This window comes from Conger conger, chromosome 10, assembly GCF_963514075.1.
Source record: "Conger conger chromosome 10, fConCon1.1, whole genome shotgun sequence".
Classification (NCBI taxonomy): Eukaryota; Metazoa; Chordata; class Actinopteri; order Anguilliformes; family Congridae; genus Conger; species Conger conger.
This window is the reverse complement of record NC_083769.1, coordinates 19,406,515-19,429,246: the sequence shown is the minus strand read 5'-3', so window position 1 is coordinate 19,429,246 and position 22,732 is coordinate 19,406,515. Positions and strand designations below refer to the sequence as shown.

The 22,732-nt window shown below is 44.1% G+C and overlaps 1 protein-coding gene across 1 annotated transcript; it reads left to right on the top strand.

Annotated features, from left to right (window-relative positions):
• The first annotated feature begins 12,730 nt into the window (after positions 1-12,730).
• On the top strand, positions 12,731-14,029 carry LOC133139490 (N-acetyltransferase family 8 member 3). The gene is made up of 2 exons (XM_061259069.1): positions 12,731-12,749; positions 13,311-14,029. Exons 1-2 carry the CDS (start codon positions 12,731-12,733, stop codon positions 14,027-14,029), a joined length of 738 nt encoding a protein of 245 aa, XP_061115053.1.
• The last annotated feature ends 8,703 nt before the right edge of the window (positions 14,030-22,732 follow it).

Genomic DNA, 22,732 nt, shown 5'->3' with positions numbered 1-22,732 from the left:
TACTGTCCTTAAATCCAAAATCTGGCCTTTGGATCAAACAGGGTACTCGGAGTGTTGCCGAGTTCTCTGTGGAGTTCCAGGCCCTGGCAGGAGAGACTGGGTGGGAGGACGAACCGCTCATTACCTGGTTCTCGAGCGCGTTATCAGACACGGTCAGGGATGCTCTGGCCACCATGGAGCCACCGGGGAGTTTAGGCTCCCTGATATCGGCGGCTATCCGCATAGATAACCTAGTTCGAGAACGAGAGAGGGAGAGAGCGGGCAGAAGGGGCGGGTTCAACTGGCCGATTCCGCCTTCTCCGGGCAGGGCTGTCAGTACGGAGGGCCGTCAAGGCACACATACGGGGGAGGAGCCGATGCAGCTAGACGAGGCTAACCTGACGCGTCCTAAGAGGCGTCCCTGGAAAGAAGGGTTGTGATTCTTTTGCAGAAGACCCAGGCCATCACGGCGCTTGACGGTCGTCCGCTGGGGTCCGGGGTTGCTCGTCAGATGACTGAGCGGGTGGTTATGCGGATTCCGTTTCGGGGGCACCGGGAACGCTTTTTTTTTTTTTTGGTGGAGTCTCCAGCGTACCCGATCGTTTTAGGTCACGGGTGGTTAGCTAAACATCAACCCTGAATAAACTGGGGAGACCGGAGTCATCCGGTGTCCCGGTGGGGTCCGTATTGCACCAACCACTCAGAACAGACGCACACCCCCGCAGTTCCCCCTGTAGAGACTGACATAGGCTCCGAGGTAGACGAAGGGGAGGCTAGGGGGTTCCCCAGCTCTCAGATTAGTCCTCGGGACACGGCGGAGCAGGCGGAGAGTCTGGCATGGGATTCTAGCTGCGATTGGTACCCGCCCGTGGACGAGGAGGACGGCAGTGACTTCACTGACCGGGACTCCGAAAGATGTGTTTCCGACAGTGGGGATGAGGGTCGGATGATAGGGGCCATTACATTACCTCTTCCCCCTAACGTACCCAGGGAATATAGGGAGGTAGCGGAGGTATTTAGTAAACAACGGGCCACTACGTTACCTCCGCACCGCTCATACGACTGCGCCATTGAGCTACTCTCTGGTACCACTCCGCCTAGGGGGTCGCTATATTCGTTGTCGGCGCCGGGGAGCGAGGCCATGAATGAATATATTCACGACGCATTGGCTAACGGGTTTATTACACCATCTACGTCACCGGCAGGGGCAGGATTCTTTTTTGTGAAAAAGAAGGACGGGAGTCTTAGACCCTGCATTGATTATAGGGGTCTAAATGCGATAACCATCAAGAATAGATACCCCCTGCCGCTGATGAACTCCGCATTTGAGCGCCTGCAGTCAGCGTCCGTGTTCACCAAACTCGACCTCCGTAATGCGTACAATCTTGTTCGCATACGTGAGGGCGATGAATGGAAAACGGCATTTAATACTCACACCGGGCATTATGAATATCGGGTCATGCCGTTTAGTCTCACTAACGCCCCTGCAGTATTTCAGGCGCTGGTAAATGATGTGCTCAGGGAGATGTTGGAGAAATTTGTGTTCGTATATCTGGATGATATTTTAATATTCTCCAACAATCTCTCTGAACATATTCGGCACGTTAACCTAGTCCTCACGCGTCTGTTAGGAGCCCGCCTGTTTGTCAAGGCGGAGAAATGTGTTTTTCATGCAGATACTGTTTCGTTCCTCGGATTTATTGTGTCTCGGGGAAAAGTTGAGATGGACACCGCGAAAGTAGCGGCCGTCAGGGATTGGCCTACTCCGGCATCTATAAAACAGGTGCAGAGGTTCTTAGGATTCGTTAATTTTTACCGCCGGTTCATTAGAAATTTTTGCATGGTGGTCGCGCCCATCACTGCGCTGACCAAGAAAACTGCTTCAGCGCGCTTTGTGTGGAATCCCCAGGCAGAGGCGGCATTCATGGAGTTAAAAAGAAGGTTCTGTATGGAACCAATCTTAATAAACCCCAACCCCTCGCTGCCATTTATTGTGGAGGTCGACGCCTCTGAGCTGGGAGTAGGCGCTGTTTTGTCTCAACGGTCCCCCCTAGATCAAAAGGTACATCCCTGTGCGTTTTTCTCTCGGTCACTGTCCCCGGCCGAGAGAAATTACGATGTGGGAGACTGCTGGCAGTTAAATTAGCTCTGGAGGAGTGGCGTCACTGGTTGGAGGGGGCGGAGCATCCGTTCACAGTGTGGACGGACCACAAAAATCTAGAGTACATACAGACTGCCAAAACACGTAACTCACGTCAAGCCCGCTGGGCACTGTTTTTTACACGCTTTTCTTTTATCATGACCTACCGTCCCGGGTCGAAAAACACCAAACCTGATGCAGTTTCTCGGGTATTTGACAACACTGACGGGGAGCACATTCCCCAACCTATCAATCCGAGGGAACAAGTAGGAGCACCAGTGATCTGGGAGGTGGAGTCAGCGGTCCGGAGGGCTTTGCGCCTTGAGCCGGACCCGGGGGGGGGGTCCACCGCATCGTCTCTTCGTGCCAGCTGGGGTTCGGTCCCAGGTGTTGCAATGGGGACATGCGTCCCGGCTAGCAGGGCATCCCGGGGTTCACCGCACCAAGGATTTCTTGTCCAGACGGTTCTGGTGGCCTGGGATGGAAAGCGACGTCCGCGAGTTTGTGGCTGCCTGTCCGGTCTACGCACGCAGCAAGGGTTCACACCAGCCTCCCTCAGGGCTATTACAGCCATTGCCCGTTCCGAGACGCCCTTAGAGTCACGTGGCCCTTGATTTTATTACGGGGTTGCCGCCGTCAGAGGGCAACACAGTGATCTTGGTGGTGGTTGACCGGTTTTCAAAGGCAGCGCATTTTTTGGCACTACCCAAATTACCGTCGGCAGTTGAGACCGCACGGTTGGTGGTCGATCACGTTTTTAGACTACATGGTCTACCCCAGGACGTGGTGTCTGACCGCGGTCCCCAGTTCGCGTCTTAATTCTGGCGTGCATTCTGCTCCTTGCTAGGGGCCACGGTGAGCCTCTCATCGGGCTTTCACCCCGAGACCAATGGGCAGACGGAACGCACGAACCATGCTCGAAAACAGACTCCGGTGCTTAGCCACCGCCAACCCCACGTCCTGGAGTCGTCAGCTCGCGTGGGCCGAGTATGCGCACAACACTCTGCGCAATGCCTCCACTGGGCTCTCCCCTTTGAGGCTCAAGTTGGGTATGCGCCACCACTGTTCCCGGAGCTGGAGAGGGGGGCTGAGGTGCCCTCCGCGGAGGCCTTTGTTAGGCGGTGTCGTAGCACCTGGAGCAAAGTACGGGCTGCACTCTTACGCGCTATGGCCGCCCAGAAGAGGCTGGCCGACAGGCGGCGCCGGTCAGCTCCCTCCTACAGGGTAGGGCAGAGAGTGTGGCTATCCACTCGAGATCTACCATTACAGGTTGAGTCCCGTAAGCTCGCTCCCCGCAAAATTATTAAGAAAATCAACCCGGTGACGGTGAAACTCCAACTACCCCGGTCCATGAGGATTCACACCACCTTCCAGGTTTCTCGCCTGAAACCGGTACTCACTAGCGTGCTGGCCCCGGCGGAGACCCCTCCGCCGCCACCACGACTAGTTGACGGGGGGCCGGCCTATACGGTGCATCGCATCTTGGCTGAGCGCCGCGCGGGCAGGGGTAAACAGAACCTCGTGGACTGGGAGGGCTATGGTCCTGAGGAGCATTGCTGGGTCCCCTCTAGGGACATTTTGGACCCGGAGCTCATTCACGAGTTCCGCAGGCGGGGGGCTGAAGGTGCATCTGGGGCCGCCCCTTAGTAGGGGGGTCCTGTCAGGGTTGGGAGGGAGTACCGGCTGTGGTCACCAGGGGGGTGCTTTATTACCTTCACCTGGTAGTCATTAGTGCCAGCCAGGTACCTACCTCGGGAGAGTATTCAAAGCTCTCATTTTCCATTGGTCTTTGCTTCGGTGTACACTTACGCTCTGTCACCCAAGCTGGTATAGCACACGGTAGACTCTGGTAGTTGAGTCGGGTATTGTGCTGGGTATCGGTTCTTTCTGAGCCTTTCTCAAATCGCAAAACTATCAATATAGGTAAGGAAGGGGTTCTGCTCGCTGGCAGTGTGCCTTATGCGAACACCTTCCTTGGGGTTGAGTTTCTTTGTTTACTTTTATTTTTCGGCTTGTGTGAGTCCGTGGGTAAGGGACTGTGTCCCGGGTATGTACTTTTATTTTCTGGAGCTGCGACTCCTGGTGTTTTATTTTCGGTGCCTAGTATTTTACACTAGGTTGTATGTTTATTTTGGGTTTCCCCCCGGTTCGGGGTTTGAGTGCTCACGTTAATGTTTTTTGTTGTTATTTCTTCGCCCTGGTTTTGATGGGTAGCTTGATTTTTTGAGCCGTTATTTGGGGCTCTTATTTGTTTGGAGCTGTCTCCTATTGTACCACGGCCTCTGCTATTCCCCTGGGGTCTTGGTGGCGGACACTTCTGTGTGTTCGCTTACTGAGGATCACCCTTAGTCGCGCTTGGCTCTCCGCACCTCCTCCTCGTCACTAAATGATGTGTACAGGGGGTCGAAGGGAATAATGGGCCCAACAGACCGTGCCCTCTGAAACCTTCCCGTGCCATAAAGGATGTTGCCCCTTCATAACGAGTTTTACGGCTGGAGGCCTGAGTCTTCCCCCACAGGCTCCTGCCCATATGGGTGCGGAGATAGTGGGGGTTAATGGTGCATGCTCCTGGGGTTAAATTACTTTACAGCCACATTTTGCCACAATACCAGAGGAAGCCAGCAAGCTGACCAGCCCTGAGTGACAATGCCAGATGTTAATAATTTCCGCCTTACACTTTCTACTCACAAAATGCATTGTAGCATATTCATGTTCAGCAATAACCAAAATCAATATATCAAACTGTGTGTGCAAAGAAAAACACTTCTCTTAGTGATAACTTGTAACAGCCAATAGCTTGTAACAGATAACTTGTAACAGGGGCGGGATGCCTGGTGGCTACGGTGCATGACTGGGTCCCAGACGGTTGGAGCACTGGTGTCCATTCAGCTGTTGGGTCCTTAAGCAAGGTGCTTAACCCCACATTGCTCCAGTTGAGATTGCCCCCAGCTTAGTCTAATAAACTGTAAGACACTTTGGAGAGAAGTATCAGCTAAATAAGTAAAATGTAATGTAATGTAACCTGTAGGTACCTGGTAGGAACAGGGGTTTTATGCTATTGGAAAATCCATCCATCCATCCATCCATTATCTAAACCCGCTTATCCTGAACAGGGTCGCAGAGGGGCTGGAGCCTATCCCAGCATACATTGGGCGAAAGGCAGGAATACACCCTGGACAGGTCGCCAGTCCATCGCAGGGCACACACACCATTCACTCACACACTCATACCTACGGGCAATTTAGACTCTCCAATCAGCCTAACGTGCATGTCTTTGGACTATGGGAGGAAACTGGAGTACCCGGAGGAAACCCACACAGACACGGGGAGAACATGCAAACTCCACACAGAGAGGTCCCGGCCAACGGGGATTCGAACCCAGGACCTCCTTGCTGTGAGGCGGCAGTGCTACCCACTGCACCATCCGTGCCGCCCCTATTGGAAAATATTCCAAGTAAAATTTCTCCCAACTTACCCGGATAGTTGTGCCACTGTAGGCTCAGTAGCCCAGGCTCAGTGTCATGAGGTCATCGGTCTTCACTGACAGTGAGAATCTTTATTGACTGCAGCTGTGGAAAGGATGTTTGTTTGTTGATTTAAAGCTAATGGATGAGATTTAGCAGTCACCCTGAAGCTGATAGTCAATCAACATTTGATCTTAAATTTGACTTGCAAATTAAAAGCAAGTGTTACACTTTCTTTCACAAACCCAGTTTGATAAGTTTTTGTTTTATTGATGGCTGAACTTGTCAAACTGTGTTTGAGGCAGAAAAAAAAAAACATTTGTTTTTATTGAACGTCAAAGTAAATGACAAGTGCTGATTGAACCCCAGCATTTGTTTTGTTTTTTACTCTCACCATTTTCCTCAACTCTCACCACAGACTTGTTAAAAGTCAGCCTATGGCTTCATCACTATAAAATACACCCAGTGAGCACTTTATTAGGTATTTATTAGACTTTTCTTTTAGACTTTCTGGTTTCTGCTGCTTTTGCATTCTGTGTTGAGAGAGGCTCTTCTGCATACCACTGTTGTATTTGCGTTATTGTCACCTTCGACCAGTCTGACCTTTCTCCTCTGACGTCTCTCATTAACAATATGTTTTTGCCTGCAGAGCTGCTGCTCACTGCATGTTTTTTTGTTTTTCACACCATTCTCTGCAAACTCTAGAGACTGTTGTGCGTGAAAATCACAGGAGATCAGCAGGTTCTGAGATATTCAAACCACAGTGTCTGGCACCAACAACCAGTCCACGGTCAAAGTCACTTAGATCACATTTCTTCCACATTTTGACATTTGGGCTGAACCTCTTGTCTGCATGCTTTTATGCATTTTGTTGCTGCCACATTATTGGCTGGTTAAATACTTGCATTAACCCCTTAAATCTCACTGGGTTGATGAGGTTTTTTTTAGCATTCATTCCTTTTTTCAGCCTGCAATTTTCAATCACTATGGTAACAGGATATACCATTTAAAAAGCGTTAAAACTCACAGTTCTATTTGTATAACATGTCAATGCTTTAGCAACAACAGTTCATTATTTTGTAACATGTGGGTGGCAAAACAAGTGTGGGGACCTTGCCTTCTCTGCTCTTAGACAAACCCCAAAGGGTTACCTTTCAGAAGAGACTAGGATTATGCCTGTTGTCAGAAGGGTTCAAGAATAGTAACTATTTTATTTTGGGTATGTAATTTTGTAAGCTTGTGTCAAGAATAGGGGCGATACCTAAGGGGATAACAAGCTAGTGTATAGGTATATCTAATAAATTGCTCACTAATTGTATATTGTGGCCTCGAATAATGGAACAGAACAGACGATTCTTAGTTTTTTATGAAGATTTACAGGTCTCTCCCAATAGTATGCCCCTATGTAGAGGCAGGCCACAACAGCAAGTAAATAGAACCGTTCTTAAAGCCAGTTTTCAGTGATGTAATATTTCTGCATCCTTTTAACCTGTAACCAGCAATGTAAGAGTCAAATATTCAGTGAAATATGCACTCCCTGAATTAGTGTAGCAAAAGACCACAAAATACCTAGCTTCATATTGTATTTCCGTGATATATATAGGCATTGTTTAACAGAAACTAGGTGACAGCAGAGTGCCATAAATATTACTAATGAGAACTTATTCAGCAGTGGAGCAGAGGAAATTGCACCAAGCTACATACAGTAGTTCTATGAAACAAACAATTTGCAGTTTTGAAAATAACTTTTGTTCGAAAGCATTTATTCAACTACACCAGACACCACGCACATACACACAACCAGATGCTTTGCTCATAACCTGTAACCAGCAATGTAAGTCAGAACTTCAGTGAAAAATACACTCCCTGAATTAGTGTAGCAAAAAATTGTTTAACAGAAACTATCAACACAGTAGAGGTGACAGCCATACATTTTACTAATGAGAACTTATTCAGCAGTGGAGAAGAGAAAATGGCAATAAGCTGCATACAGTACTTATATGAAACAAATATATAGCAGTTTTGAAGATAACTTTTGTTCAAAAGCATTTCTTCAGTTACACCAGACACACACACATACACGCACACACACAACCAGAAGCTTTGCAATTTTGTGGACTTTTATAAACCCTAATCTTCGAATCAGACCGAGACAATACCACGGTCTAGCAGAAGGCTGTAGTACATTGTCCTCACTCCTCCCATGTGATTTATTGTCTGGAGGGATCTGGTGTAGCAAGGCGATAGTGGTCTGGTTAGAATTGAATCTGTCATAAATGTTTTGTGCCGGCGAGTAGAAATATCCTTTTCTGCACCAGTGGTGTAATAGCCATTTTGATTTCTGTTGAAAATGCACAAATATTAAAGGAGCCAGCCCTCTGACACTGATGGGGTTTCTCTCCAGTCACACTTCCGCAGCTTGAGGTTTCATTTTATGATATGCTTTTTCAGAGCTCTTTTTGGGACTTTCCTTTTTATCAAGCAGACACTGAATGACAATGGAATCATGTTCAATACATTTCACCCAGAGAACCTGCCAAACGGTTTGTATAACATAGTTTATAATCGATGGCATGGTGAAAAGTTTCTGTAACTGTCCTGACTAAGAAATGGCTGATAACTGGTAATAAAATGGGATGGTTTGTACTGACGTGCCTTTTAGATACACAATTACAGATAAAGTGTTCTGACAATGAGAAAAACGGCTCAATTTCCACAACCGCTCCCCAATAAAAACTTTGCAACTCTTTTGTAAGGCATTTGCAAAAACCTACAAAAGCTCAGAGATTAAATGCATATGGCAATAATTGCCAATAGGCATATTGTTCTGTATGGTGTGATATGTTGCAACGCCCAGCTACCGAGGTAGTTAACCTCCGGGACCACAGAGGGTGACATTTGAACTCTGACTACATGATAAGCCAAGTTGGGCTGAATGGCCTGTTTAACCATTTATGTTTATGTTGTAATAATAGAATCTAAAGATGTATGCATTTCACTTTAATGTGATCCATGTCATACAGGGGCAAATATAAAACACAAACTTTGACAGTCTTATCCACTCAATGATTTACATACATTACACAGAGGCTTACATATGAATGGAATAAAAAATACCCTTCACAATCTACATCTTCCCTGTACAGCGCCAAGATCCTACCACTCTCCTCAAGTAAGGAAGACAGTTTTAGCGCATGCCACCTGCAAGCAATAAACACAGTAATCAGGAATTAATTTGCACCTATCAGTTTGCAGTTATTGAATTATGTGCGCCCATACAAAATGGTGTGTTACCCAACTAATTAGCAATCAATCTGTAAAGGAATCATGTGAAATTACAGATGTTGTTATAAATGTACAAAGCAACGAGTCTGGAACCCAAAACAAAACACACATCAGTACGTTATGGCACTGTGTTCTTTGTAGCCTCGATTGCAGCAGGAGACATTGCTATGATGTACATAGAGCGAGCACCATATGCCTATTTGCAAGCATTTATGAATGTCTGTGTATTGCTAGTTGTAGTTTTGTAGTTGTAGTTATTTAGGTCTTATGAAGGGCAATCCTTACAGTAGGGGAGAATGACTGAACTGAGAAAAAAAAAAAAAATGAATTGTGTACTGTAAATTAATAAGTCAATTGATCATATGACCAGAGAGAGGACCTAATGTTACCCACGGTGGACAACAGGTGGGGGAGGTATGTAAGCCTCTCCCTGTGCTAAAATGTGCTTGTACCCAAACAAGCTGAAGCCCTTATTCTGGTAATTGATCATAGATGATTTGCACTTTTTACCACACCACTCTGAAGCTTGAGGAATCTTGTAAAACGGAATCAATTTTTCAAGCGATGTTTGCAGAAAGTTTGGGAGCGATTTGTAAAACTTGAGCAAAACTGGGTGACTCTGCAGTATAATGGTTTGGGAACTTTAGATCATTGCTGCATTACGATTGAGCAAGATACTTAATTACTCTAAGAAAAACATATCTGTAGAAGTGGAATTTATGTAAACATTTTTTAACTAATTGTGAATCACACTGGATAATAATGTTATTTTACTTCCGAGAACATTTTTCATGCTTTCCTATTGGATTAGCTTGCCAACTGAAAGAAAGCTACAGGACTGTTTCTGGAGTACAAACTTGTAAGCCTCAGCATGAACTGTTGAACCCAGGATGGGTATAACGGCATCCTTTATTCAACTCCCTGGTCAGTCATACTGTATGGTTGGCTATGAAGCAGTGTCTCTCTTTGCTGATAAAGAGGAGAGCTAGTAGTCACTCTCAGACTCCCAAAATCTTCTCACCCCCGGCTGTGAGCTCTCTATCTCGCTTTCTCTCTCACTCTCACTCTCACATTGCAATTTACCCTGAGTAAATACGTATACCCCCAAGGCCCAAGCTCACAAAAAAACGTCTTAGCGCTGGCCAAATCATTAAGGGAAAAAAAGCTAAATCTGATGGTCTGCTGTCTATGCCTAAAGAATCTTTAGAACAGTCTGGAATAAGTAGTAGGATATTGATATTGCCTGGCATGGACAAAGGGATGGACAGTATTTCAAACACTAACTAACTTTCTCACACTGTACTGTCAAACACATATGCACGTGTTTCATATACATGCTTTTCTTGCATGGTTTACACCAGGCATGTCTAATGTTTGAGATTAGTGGACCAAACCAGAATCTCAGAAATGACACATGGGCCAAAAGATTTCCATTCCCGGATGCAAATGCAAGTATAGTACTGTGCAGAAGTCTTAGGCACCCTAGACCTTATTATATATATGTTGATTTTTTGTGTGTGTGTGTGTGTGTGTTAGTATAAAAGAACACATTTGAGATTTCCAAATATAGATTTTTCCAAAAGATTTAATCTTACAGAGACATTTTTGTATTTAATTTTAAAAAGTAACATATTACTGTAAGCAATTGACTACTTTTTATATAAAAACTTGATCAAGGCTGTCTGAGATCAGAAGCAAGGAGCCAACCAAGTTCTCCAACATGCTTGGAACAACCTCCCTGCTGATTGTCTTATAGAACTGCAGGACAGTGTTGGCCATCTCAGAGAAGTGATGCAGTTTTAATGCTGAAGGGTGGTCACCAAAAATATTGATTGGATTCAGTTTTTAGCTATTCTGCCAAATTATTGAAATGTAATGTAAGATTTATAGTATGTTTATTTAGGACCTTTCATTAAATTATTTTTGAAAGAATCTTATCTGTACAGAATGTTATACAGGTGCCTAAGACTTTTGCACAGTACTGTATATCGGTAGTTACAGAAAAACTCAAACCAGCCCACCTGGCACCACATTCGGTTGATATGAACATTAACTGAAGCTCCTGACCCGTATCTGCATGATTCTATGTGTTTCACTTCTGCCAGATAATTGGCTGATGAGATAGTCACATGAATAAGTAGGTGTACATGTGTTCCTAATAAAGTGCTCACTGGGTGTATTTTCCTTTGGCCAAGAGTGCCAACATACTTTTATTTATTTATTTCATCCACCGCAGTACACCTCAGAACAGTGTCAGATTGCTGCTTAAGAACATATTAAGCTTCTCTCTCTCAAAGTAGAATTTTACCACTAATACTTCATCCTTCAGGCATTTTCAAAAGAATGTCACAAGACTGTGTTCAGCCTCAAATACAGTATATTGCCTGTAAATTCATAGTGATAATCTGTGTCCCACAGCCAGTAAAAATTTAACATGAAAAATAAGACCGAGACTGACTTTTGAAGGCTACAGTACATCAGTTCATATGTAACTGAATTTAATTCCGTTTTTGTCTCTGTTTTTAGGGAGACACTAAGAGATACTTTACTAAAACATGAAAATATGGAAATATGAAAAATGTGGCAAGACTAACCCCAGATAATCCAACAGATGAGAAGAAAAAAACTTCTGGGTGAGAAGAAATTTCAGGAAGCACACTGATTAGTCAACAATACGTTAACTGATAATATACAAGAAATGGGGAATTTGTAGGAGGAATTAGACAAATTGTAACCTTAAATAAAAGCTAAAATAAGTAATATGGAAAGTCCAAATAAATGTATATTAATATATAGAGATCACGAGGGATGAGACGATGCATCCAGGCCTCCAGGATGCATCATGGAATCAACTATGAGCAGGTCGGCCTGTGAACTGGGGGAAAAGGGAAAGCACAAATACAAATAGATTAGGAACTAGATAATTACAATGTTAAGTAAAGCACAAGTAGAGGTATGAGTGTGATATAGAAAAGCCCTGTTGTGCTATGATATCATCCTGCACAAGAACTCAACACAGCAAACCTGAGCATTCACATGCAGTAACAGGGTGACAGCACTATCATCTCAGCTCAATGGTCCTAATCTACCCTTCCCACAAATCTATATCTGTATGAGTAGCTAATAAGGTACCTGCCTATTTCAGCATATGCTTAATGGAGATATTACTGAACCGTGGACATAGAAAGGAAATTATGGGTCATCCAGGTTGAAGACAGACCTCTAGTTTGGAATGCTGGACACCTTTGCAAGTGAAACCATTGGTTTCGCAGGGTTTAGACTTTGACTCTTATTTGAAATGAAGTACTTCGGTGTCGCATAGAAGCAGAAAATGCTCAGTCAAACTTTATTTGTATGGGAGTTATATAGTGCTTAGGGCTGAATGTGGGAATTCAAAAAATGATTTTGTGCATAAAGGTTTTAAGAAGTATGATGCTATATCTTCTAGTTATTCAGTCACCGATAAAATCACCCAAGATGGTCACTGGATTGGAAAATGAAATATCCTTGCTTGCACATGTTTTATGTATGTTTTATTATCGACATTGAAGTATTCACATCTAAAATGAAAAATAAAAATGACCTGTTCACAGTTATTTCCAGGAAGTCATATTCACTGCATAACAGTATTGGTTTAAGGTTTTCAAACCTTAACTAATGGCATGGGCACTGGGGGATTATGAGTTTGATCAAATTCCTGTGTGTGTGCTTGCGTGTGTGCATGTGTCTGTGTGGTACTTGTTCTGAGGCACTTTGTGAACGGTTTAGAGATTACTGTGGCTAAAGTTCACAGAGAGCTTGAGAGGGAGAGGTGGGGGACCGTGAGCCAGGAAAAGGGAGAGGAAAAGACAGAAGTAACAGAATGGAGTCAAAAAGCAACGGTAAGTGTTTCATTTAAATACCTTTTTTACCAAAAAGGTTTCACAGGCTCAGCTACTGTGTGTCGCTCATATTTTGGGCTAACCACAGCTGAACTGTTGTCTCATCAGGAGTACCAATGAGCTTCACATTCACATAATGTTCTGATGAATAGTGAATATGAATATAAAGCGTTTCCACCCTTTACTCAGTTTATGTCAGTGTCACAGGTTTATTGTTGTTTGGGTTTTGTTCCGATTGTTATCAAATCAAATTGCTATCAAATCAGATCAGAATCTTATTTTGCATGGATTTCAACCAAGTAGCAGCATTTCAGACATTACATCAGAATTTGTTTTTGATATATGGGACATTTCATGGTCGTAAAAGGTATTAAGAATCATTAAACATTCTAATTCAAATTTCCAATACATTTTACCTAGGCTTTTACCCAAGTTATTCTTGCCTTGCTCAGTGACCACCTCACCTTGTTAATATGTGAATTGTGAAATGTACGTGTATTTTCCACTTAAGGCAATTATGTATTTTATTCTTTTGATAACTTCTCCCCCCTTCTCTTCCAGTCCAGTGTGAAATCAGGCTCTACAAGCCAGCAGATAAAGACGGCGTCATCTCCCTCTTTCGCTTCGGCATGATGGAGCACATCTACCCAGCGTTTTTCCAGGCCATGACCAACCCGGACCACATGGGGGTGACGTTGAGCATCTCCATGGCGGGGTACGTGCTGGGGGGCAGCTCGTACTTCATGGCTCTGCTGGCGGGCGGAGCGTGGGCGGGGCTGGTGTACTACTGCTGCTTCGAGATCTACGATGCCCACCTGAGGGAGCGCTTGCGCACGGTCATGGCCGACATCCCGGGCCACTTCCTGGACAGGCCGGACAGCTGCTTCTGGGTGGCGGAGGCCCAGGTCCGGGGCAGGCCCAAGGTGGTGGGGATGGTGGCGGTGTTGGGGAGGAGGGAGGAGAAGGAGAGGGGCGACGGCACTAACGGCGGATTCGACGAAGGGGACGGGAGCTACGCCGAGGTGATCGGGACCGTGGTTTCGTTCCCGCGGCGACGCCAGGGCCTGGGCTTGCAACTGGCTCAGACCGCGCTGGCTTTCTGCCAGGAGCGCGGCTTCGACCGCGTTGTTCTGGAGACCAGCTCGGCGCAGACCGCCGCGCTCGGCCTCTACCGCAAGCTGGGCTTCGAGCACACGTTCACCCACGCCAACACGCACGCGCACCGCTGGGTCACCAGGCTGGCCAGGCTCAGCATGATGAGGATGGAGATGGCACTCTGACACGCCCGTTCCTGCCAAATGCACTGCAGTGTGCCACAACTGTCAGTACTCTCTTTGCCGAACATGCCTTTTGTTTAGCCAAACACGTTACAGTTTCTCTGTTCAATCTGTCTCAGGAGTGGGCAAAGGTTTGTTCCAAAATATCCAATACAGTAGCTCCAAAAGAGAGAAATATCAAAATCACAAGAGTGTTGGATGCTTTGCAGGAAACGACAAACGGTCCATATTGCACATGAAATACAGATTTCAACGAATGTATACTACATTTATTGTTTTGCCCATCCCTCATCTGTCCATCACTTTGCGATACTTCTTCAGGCTCCTCAACAACATTAAGGCATTATCTGCTCCTTAAAGTTAACGACAAAAGAAGATATTTATTCTTGAGTACAGTACATTGAAATGCCAGTTTAGGTTTCTTATGCTTTCTTATGCTAAACTGTACATATACAAAGCTATCCATCTGCTATATTTCTATGTATGTGTTACTTGATTGCAAACTAGAATTTCATTCCATATGTGGTTTTGTCACATCAGTTTTGTTCTTGTACATGCCATAAAACCCTAAACAATGACCTGTTTAAATTTTTACCTTTTTTAGATGGGTTCTGGGTTAAGAGTTATACTGATGTTTTCAGTTCAATTTACAGAAAAGAGCATTTAAAAAACAAAAGAGAACACAAATAGTACATTGTGGAGTAGATTACCCTCTCGTTCATTGACTAACAAGGAAAATAACAACAATGGAAAAAAATGTCCAACTCTCCAGGCTAAAGCTTATTCTATTCTTATAAAAGGAATTATAGCCAGCTGACTGACTTAGGCAAGAACTAAACTGATTCATGCTTAAAATGCCAATTTGAAGACGTGGAAACACGAGAAAGGGTGATGGTTTAAAATTCCTTCTGAGGGAAAACAGAGTAATGTGTGTTGCAGGGGGAAAGCTGAATAAAAGCTCCACTGTTCAACATCTAACATGGCCCAATGCGTGTTTGCAGGTAATCCTAATGCACAACAGCTTCATGAATAACCTAAGCCTATTGAGAGGGTATTTCACAAAAACGCACGGCAGGAATCCACAACTTTGAAACCATGCTGGGCTTGAGAAAGCTTGCTGCACAATTTGCAGAATTTGATGAATTGATCAACTTATTGGCTGCATCACTTGCATTCAGCTTATATAGGCTTATATTTTTGTGAGAATATCACATTTAGCTAGCAGCCAGACATTTAGCATAGGCACGACATGTTTACTACTACCTGATAAATCAGATGCAACCCATTGAATCAGTGTGTGAAATCTCATTTAATTGGCCAGAACCTCTCACTTCCACTGCGGTTTGCTAATACGGCAAGAAAAGCAGTTTATTTTTTAAACTAGCTAACAAACAAATGTAAGGGTTATCTTAAATTTGTTATGGGAAAATATTGGATGAATCCAAGCTTTTAACTGGATTTAAGTGTATTAAATTGAATCCCTCCCCTTGTAGCAACCATGAAATACATTCATCCTTTATCTAACCCACTTATTGGTCACAGTGTAACTGGGCCGAAGCCTATCCCACCATGCATTTGGCTGGAGGCAGAAAGACACAGCCCTTGGAATGCAAATAAAAGCAATATGAATTTTGCATTTGTTCAGTTTAAATGTTTGGACTCCCAATTACTTGCATCTGAGCCATGGTTTATACAAGTAGCAATACAGTAAAATCATACTGGCTATATTTTATTTTAGAAATGGTAGTTTTGAACCAGTGCAGAATGGTTTAGATCTGGGGTCGGCAACTCTTGTGCTACAGGATGTGCGGGGTTTTAATTTTTTAATTTTTTTTTACCGATTCAAACCCATTACATTTACATTACATTAATGGCATTTGTACAGTTGATTAGACTAAGCAGGAAACAATCCTCCCCTGGAGCAATGCAGGGTCTTGCTCAAGGGCCCAATGGCTGTGCGGATGTTATTGTGGCTTAACCACTACGGTACAGGCCGCCCAAGAAGATTCAGATCCATAGTCTGAAAGTTAATTTACAGGAGATCAAAGCATGGCAATTATAGTGAGTGTGTTCGCTCTTTAAATAAGCCAGATTCCATATACGGTATTTTAGGGGCGTCAATTTATGCTAATCACAAATTTCATGAATGTGTCTTTGATGTACGATTACTTGGTATTTATCAACATACACACGTATATGAAAAAAAAGCTGTCTGTAAGTGTGTTTGATAAATCCAGCCGGATTTCTTAGTTCGTCTCAGATCACACATACATTTGCACACGGATTTCCGAAAATATTGATAAATGAGGCCCAATATCTGGTGACTTTTCCATCTTTAATAATATTTTGTTTGATACTTTTTTCATACAGATGCAATTACCTCAGACAAGTTCCTACTCAAACACAAAGCGGAATACTGCTGAGAACTAACTTATGAGATGCTGAAATGGACTATATTTCACACTGACCCAGTTTATGTCCAATTTAATTATCTCATCCCTAAACCATTATCAACATAGCAGAGTTTAATATCCAAATGTAATTATAACTTTATTTTTCTTTGCTTGAGGGCTAACTTATTAGACCATATTCATATGCAAGACTAGAGTATTGTTTTTCATAATAAATGGACACATCCAATTTAATTAAATTTACATTTTGAGATTTTACGCCGTTAATTATAAATGAGTTATACTGTGTGCTTTGTTCACTATGTGGTCCTCACCCTCAGGTTTGTGACAGTCCGTTCTGTTGAACGAGCACAGACCCCATGTTTGGAACTTAATCACTCATGAGTGAATCCGCTATAATGAGCAAACAGTTCAGTCACTGCCAAAGCAGCTGGACTGGGAGACACTCAGCAACATTCACTCACATAAGACCGATCCCAGTGAGAGGGGGAGCCGCTACCATTGGATAAAAAGCCAGAGCAGAGTCAGAACAGCATTCAATGTGAAACTGAATTATAATTTATAAAACAGGATAAGTCCATAAATGCCATGAATGATTCCATCATATATTTTGTATCATGCAATTGTATGAAAGATTTGTATTTATACCATAACACACTCAGTGAGCACTTTATCAGGTTTTTATTAGACTTATTGATCTTCTGCTGCTGTGGCCTATCCACTTAGAGGTTTGATGCGATGCGTTGTGTGTTCAAAGATGCTCTTTTGTAATGCGCGGTTATTTGCATTACTGTCACCTTCCTGTCAGCTTCAACCAGTCTGTCCCTTCTCCTCTGACTTCTCTCATTAAAAACATGTTTTTGCCTGCTGCTCACTGGATGTTTTTAGTTTTTCGCACCATTTTCTGCAAACTCTAGAAACTCCCAGAAGATCAGCAGTTTCTGAGATACTCAAACCACCCTGTCCGGCACCAAGAATCCTGACCGCATGACCACATCTGCGTTACTGCCACATGATTGGCTGCTTGACTATTTACATTAACAAGCTGGTGTACAGGTCTACCTAATAAAGTGGTCACTGAGTGTATATCACATATATGAACATGTATAAAAAATAAGAGCTGTTTATTGTATGTTCTGACATACAAAATGCATATATTGCACCTTAAGAACACAAATACACAGCTATGAATAAAAAAACATCGAAACAGACCCTGCCATAAAAATAAAAAAATAAAAACTTTTGAAGGAAAACTTTTGTTTTGTTGCAATCCAGGCTGGAAGTGCAACCAGGCTATACTGAAAGCCCCACCTCTCTCTGCCCCCTAATAACCAGCCAATCAAAGCAGTTCGTGCCCTCAGGGAAGCTCTGAGGTCAATTTTCTTTGCAATAAATTGAATTGCGCACTGAGGACATTGTATGGAACAGTCACAGCAGCAGTAGCAGTGTGTAAGTTGTAAACACAGGTCTTCATGAGTTTCAAAGCTGATTTTTGTTCTGGCTTCAGAAAGTAATAAAAAAGTATCTTTGTTTGTGTCCTTATTGTATGAAAGTTATGCAAGCCCTCCGGCAGCCTCCTATACCACTAGGCTACCTCGAGGTGCAACCATCACTTTCAAGTGAACTGTAGCTGGAGAAGAGATGCATTAGCCATCTACGCAGTGTAAAGGCCAGTTTATAATCCAGTGATAGTGTCACTAGACTGAAATCGCACAACAGTTGTGAATGTTCTATTGTCTCCCAACGTAGAATGTGGTTGTTGACCTTGTTTTCCAAGAGTCATAATTACTATAAATTTACTAAAACAAATTTACAGAAGCTCAAAGTAGAAATGGAAGATTTTTTTCTCACTGAAAAGTGGTGGCGCCTGGTGCACTTAAAAACACAATGGAACCACAGCCGAAACAGTGGCTAAGCCAAAACACTTTCAGATTTGATGATAATATCACCAAAAATGAGCATTCTGCATAGTTTTTTTCTAAGCTACGTCTAGGCAATTTTCCAAAAAGGTCATTAGGAGACTCCAAAAGTACACAAAATAAGTTTTTTGCTTACTAAAATATACTTTTTATTCAGAAAAAAAGGTGTTTGCACTTCCCCTGCCTGTCACCCTCCCCCTCTCCCTCACCTTGTGCTCTCCTCATATACAACAGGTTGAGAAGATGGTATAAAATAAGTATAATAAACACAACAATAACATCTTGTATACTAATATATTTGGCTCCATTGATTAGGTCCATTGATTGAGGCTTTTTTCAAATACCCAACCCCCATAAACAAGTCAAACATACTCCACAATTTCACATGCTATTTATTATTCAAAAGCAGGCTTGCTCTTTATTTATAAGCATACTGAATAATAATACAATATTTTGAGAATGTATTTTGATGCTCACTGATATAAAATGGGGTTATGATGATGAAAATGCCCTCTTGTGGAGCCACAGATGTTTTCACTGTCTTCCTCAGAAATATTCACTCAAGAAATATTGAGACGAGAGATTCCTTAGCAAACCCCCAAAGGAATTCCTCTATTTAGACGTAGGCATCGAAAATTTGTTGTAAAACGTCAACCTTTTTGGCCATAAAATCTCGAAAACAGGTTTTGCCAAAGTGTAACAGTCTCAGCATGCATATTGAAAATGTTACCGTTTCGTTACACATGCTGGGTCGTTTTATGAAAGCCTAACAAACTATAGACCGTGGGAATAAATACTTCTCAGTTGTTACTTCAATGCCATAACATTAGCCAGTTCTATGTTCAAGTGAAGTTATACTGTATTTTTTGGTCACGGATTTCCCCATCAACTGAAAAAAACCTAATTTTGAGCCAGCAGGTCTTATTTTGTTATCACACAACTTTGTTTGCTGAAATCAACAAACAAATAAACGAAACGATAAGAACATTAACGTTAAATTTGATTTCTCCCTAGTCAAGAGAAAGGCTGGCATTTGTTAGACTATTTCCTTACTGTGACCTACTTTTTTATCATTTGAAATATGACCTTTATTTACCCATGTTGGTCTACTGAGCACTCCATTCTCATTTGGCGTAATTAATTAAGCATAGACTGACAGGTAGATTTAATCTATGAATATTTTAATGATTTATCTCAGTGAGTATATTCATGAAACATGGTTACTCACAGGGCTCAGAATATATTCCATCCATACATTTATATTCATATTTTTCCATCAATTCCAGAGTGCATGCAACCTTCTATGAAGTCCACAGTCCCCTTTGTTCATCCTATTATCCCAACAGTGCACAAAATTCACAAGCTGATTTTTCTGTATCATTCTCCTCTAAGGAAAGAAAATAGGAACACACTATGACCCTTTTTTTTGCCCTGCTTAGAACAGATTATCTGCCTGCTTCAGATGGGCCTGGATCTGCACACTGGGAAAAGATGAGATGCCTTAGTGAAATAACCCAGGTCACAGCCAGAGTTAGAACTAAAGACTATTTAAATAGTGTATTACACAATCAGATTATATGACTATAAATGATCATAAAGGTGGACAAGTGTTTGGTTCATTAGTCCATAAAAGTTACGGTCTTAAATCAATCTGTCAAAAGTTTCACTTCCATTGTAAAATGATTGGAGGCATGGAACCACGTGATAGGTTGAATAGTGCTGCTGGGATGATGTGCAGTTAATCACTACCTTCTGCTAATAGACATGAATTGTGGTATTTTTGCAGCCTCTTTATGTACAGCTTCTTCAAGCCACTTTGGCTGAAGCATTTACTAAATGATGAATTGTAAACTGTACAACTGTACAGTAGAGGAGAGAGGGGCATTTTGTCATATTGAAAGAATTAAGTCTCAGGCACATATTTTGTATTCATTACATTTTCATATTGTATGTACAGTACAGAGTTATAGACAGGTGTGCTGTAGAGGATCTTGCCTCATCAGTAGGAAAGTTGTCACACTATGTGAGGTAAGTTGTTACATTGGAGTTTTCAACAAATAAGAACACAACCAAGTCATTGTGATTTTATTTTATTTCTTTATTTAAAATTCAAAACCAAATATAACCAAAGCCCAGTGGGGCCGGATCTGTAAGGTGCTTTGCCCCCGAAGCGCAACTGGTACTCCCGTTATTGTGAGACAAACTTATGTGACGGTTAACAATTCCCATGATGAACAACTGCATGTATTATTCAATGTATTGCCAATATAGGGCAGTATGCTTTTGTTGTAGTGCAAGTGCAAATTAGTTTTCCAGAAAGTCAGCATTAAAAAAAACTTTTGGCCTAGAGACTGTTCTATGAAAAGTTCTATTTCTTTATTAGCTTCACTTTAAGCTCTATGGGAATTGGATTTTATCCAATCTCGAGACTGAAAACGATCTACGCAACGCCATCTTGATGGCCAATCAGGGCAAAGATGCGCTTTAGCGACCAAATTTACATACGGTGGCTATATAAGCGACATCGCAGGCCGTCATTCTTTCTTCTCAAATTTTCAGCGCAAGGTTAGCAACCTAACTGGAGACTTACGTTTCTACCACGCCGAAGTTCTTCGTCTGCGAGCAGAAACGCGCCGCTGTGAGGAAGGAGCTTTTTTTCCCGACTCAAAGGCCCTCGCTAGACGACGTCGAGCTCGAAGATTCGCCATGAAGCGGTGCCAAGGGTGCGACGCAGCCGTGGAGGGTACGGACCCTCACACTGCTTGCGTTATGTGTCTCGGCGAGACCCATGCTCTCGCGGCCTTAACTAAGGTGACCTGCACCGCCTGCGCTGCACTCGGGGCGCGATGGCAGGGTTCCGTCTGACACGGCCCATCTGGAAGAGGCGCTCCTAACCCTCGCTAACAGCTCTGGGGACGAGGACGACGACCTCCTTCTCCACTCTAGTGACCAGGAGATGCTTCCAGACGACAGTTTGGAGCCTTCCGGCTCTGTCGCTATCCCAACGGCGACGGGTGAGTTGGAGCACCACCCCTCCCTGTTGAAAGACTTTCCGGTCGTGATGAAAGCGGCGGCGACCAGAGCGGAGCTCCCCTGGCCCCCTCCTCCTGCAGCGCCTGTAAACCAGCTGGTGGCTCCAGTGTACAGGCGCGACACACCGAGGCACGGTGTGCAACCGACCCCCGTCTGCCCGTCTGTACAGCACTACGTGCAGCTAACCTGGGATAAGCCTTTCTCTACGAAAGCCCCGGTAGTGTCTTTTTCGCCTTTCACGGTGGTGTCAGGCCGACAAAAGCTTCAGACGGAGGGGGTTCCGCGACTCGAAGATTCCTTGGCTACTCATCTCCTCGCCCCCACAGCAAGGTGGAGCGCAAGGAAGCCTAACCTTCCCACTCGGTCTGGGCAGATATCAGCTGCCTTGTCTGAACGTTCGTTTATCTGCGGTTCCCAAGGCGCCGATGCAACGAACAATCTTGCTATCCTAGCGATAGCACAGACGAACTTGATCGAGTCCCTTACTTCCTCCCTCGCAGATGATGTTTCTGTCGAGCTGAGGAAGAACGCGGGCGCAATCCTGCACCTCACCCAGGGGTTGGCACAGGATTTTGGACGGATTATGGGCTGGAGTGTAGCCTCTCTCCGGCACTTATGGCTAGCGAACTCGGCACTCCCTGAAGCGGACAAGGTCCCCCTCCTCGATGCCCCAGTCTCTCTCGACGGTCTCTTCGGTCCAGCGGTGACCGAAGCGATAGCAAGGTTTAAGCGACTGGATGAGGAGAGACCCACTCTGCAGAAGCACCTGCCTCTTGCTTCAGATGCAAGACACCAGGATCGCCGTTCGTGGTCTAAGACTCGCCACACTCCTGTGTCGTCAGCCCGGCGCTCAATTGAGGAGCAGCCCGGTGGCCGTAGAGACGCTACCACTATTGCTAGCGGCAAGGCTTGGACGAAGCCGTTCAACCCTGCTGCACCCAGGGCTCACCCGCCTCAATCGAAAGCCCAGAAGCGTTCCTGAATCTCCGCGGGAGAGTGTCATAGAGGCGATGCGGTCGAGTGGATCGGACACCCCTCCTGTATCACTGACTTTACTAGCGCCTACTCGGGAGCAAGTTTCGCCCTTACAGTCACGAAGCACACTCCCCCTATTGTTACACAAACATTTCCCTTGCCCTTTGCCTCAAAGCTGGCATCAGCGCTTGGTGATTTCTCAGTCAAAAGGGGCCTTTTTCCCCGACATTCAGGCAGTATTGGAGTCCTCGCCGGCTCAGAATCGAAGCCGGCCAGGACTCTACGTCGGCCTATCACAGATAAGCACCAGGTCGCTGGCTCGAATTCGACCCCGCCCCCACTTAAGAGCCGGGCTTCTGCAGATTCAG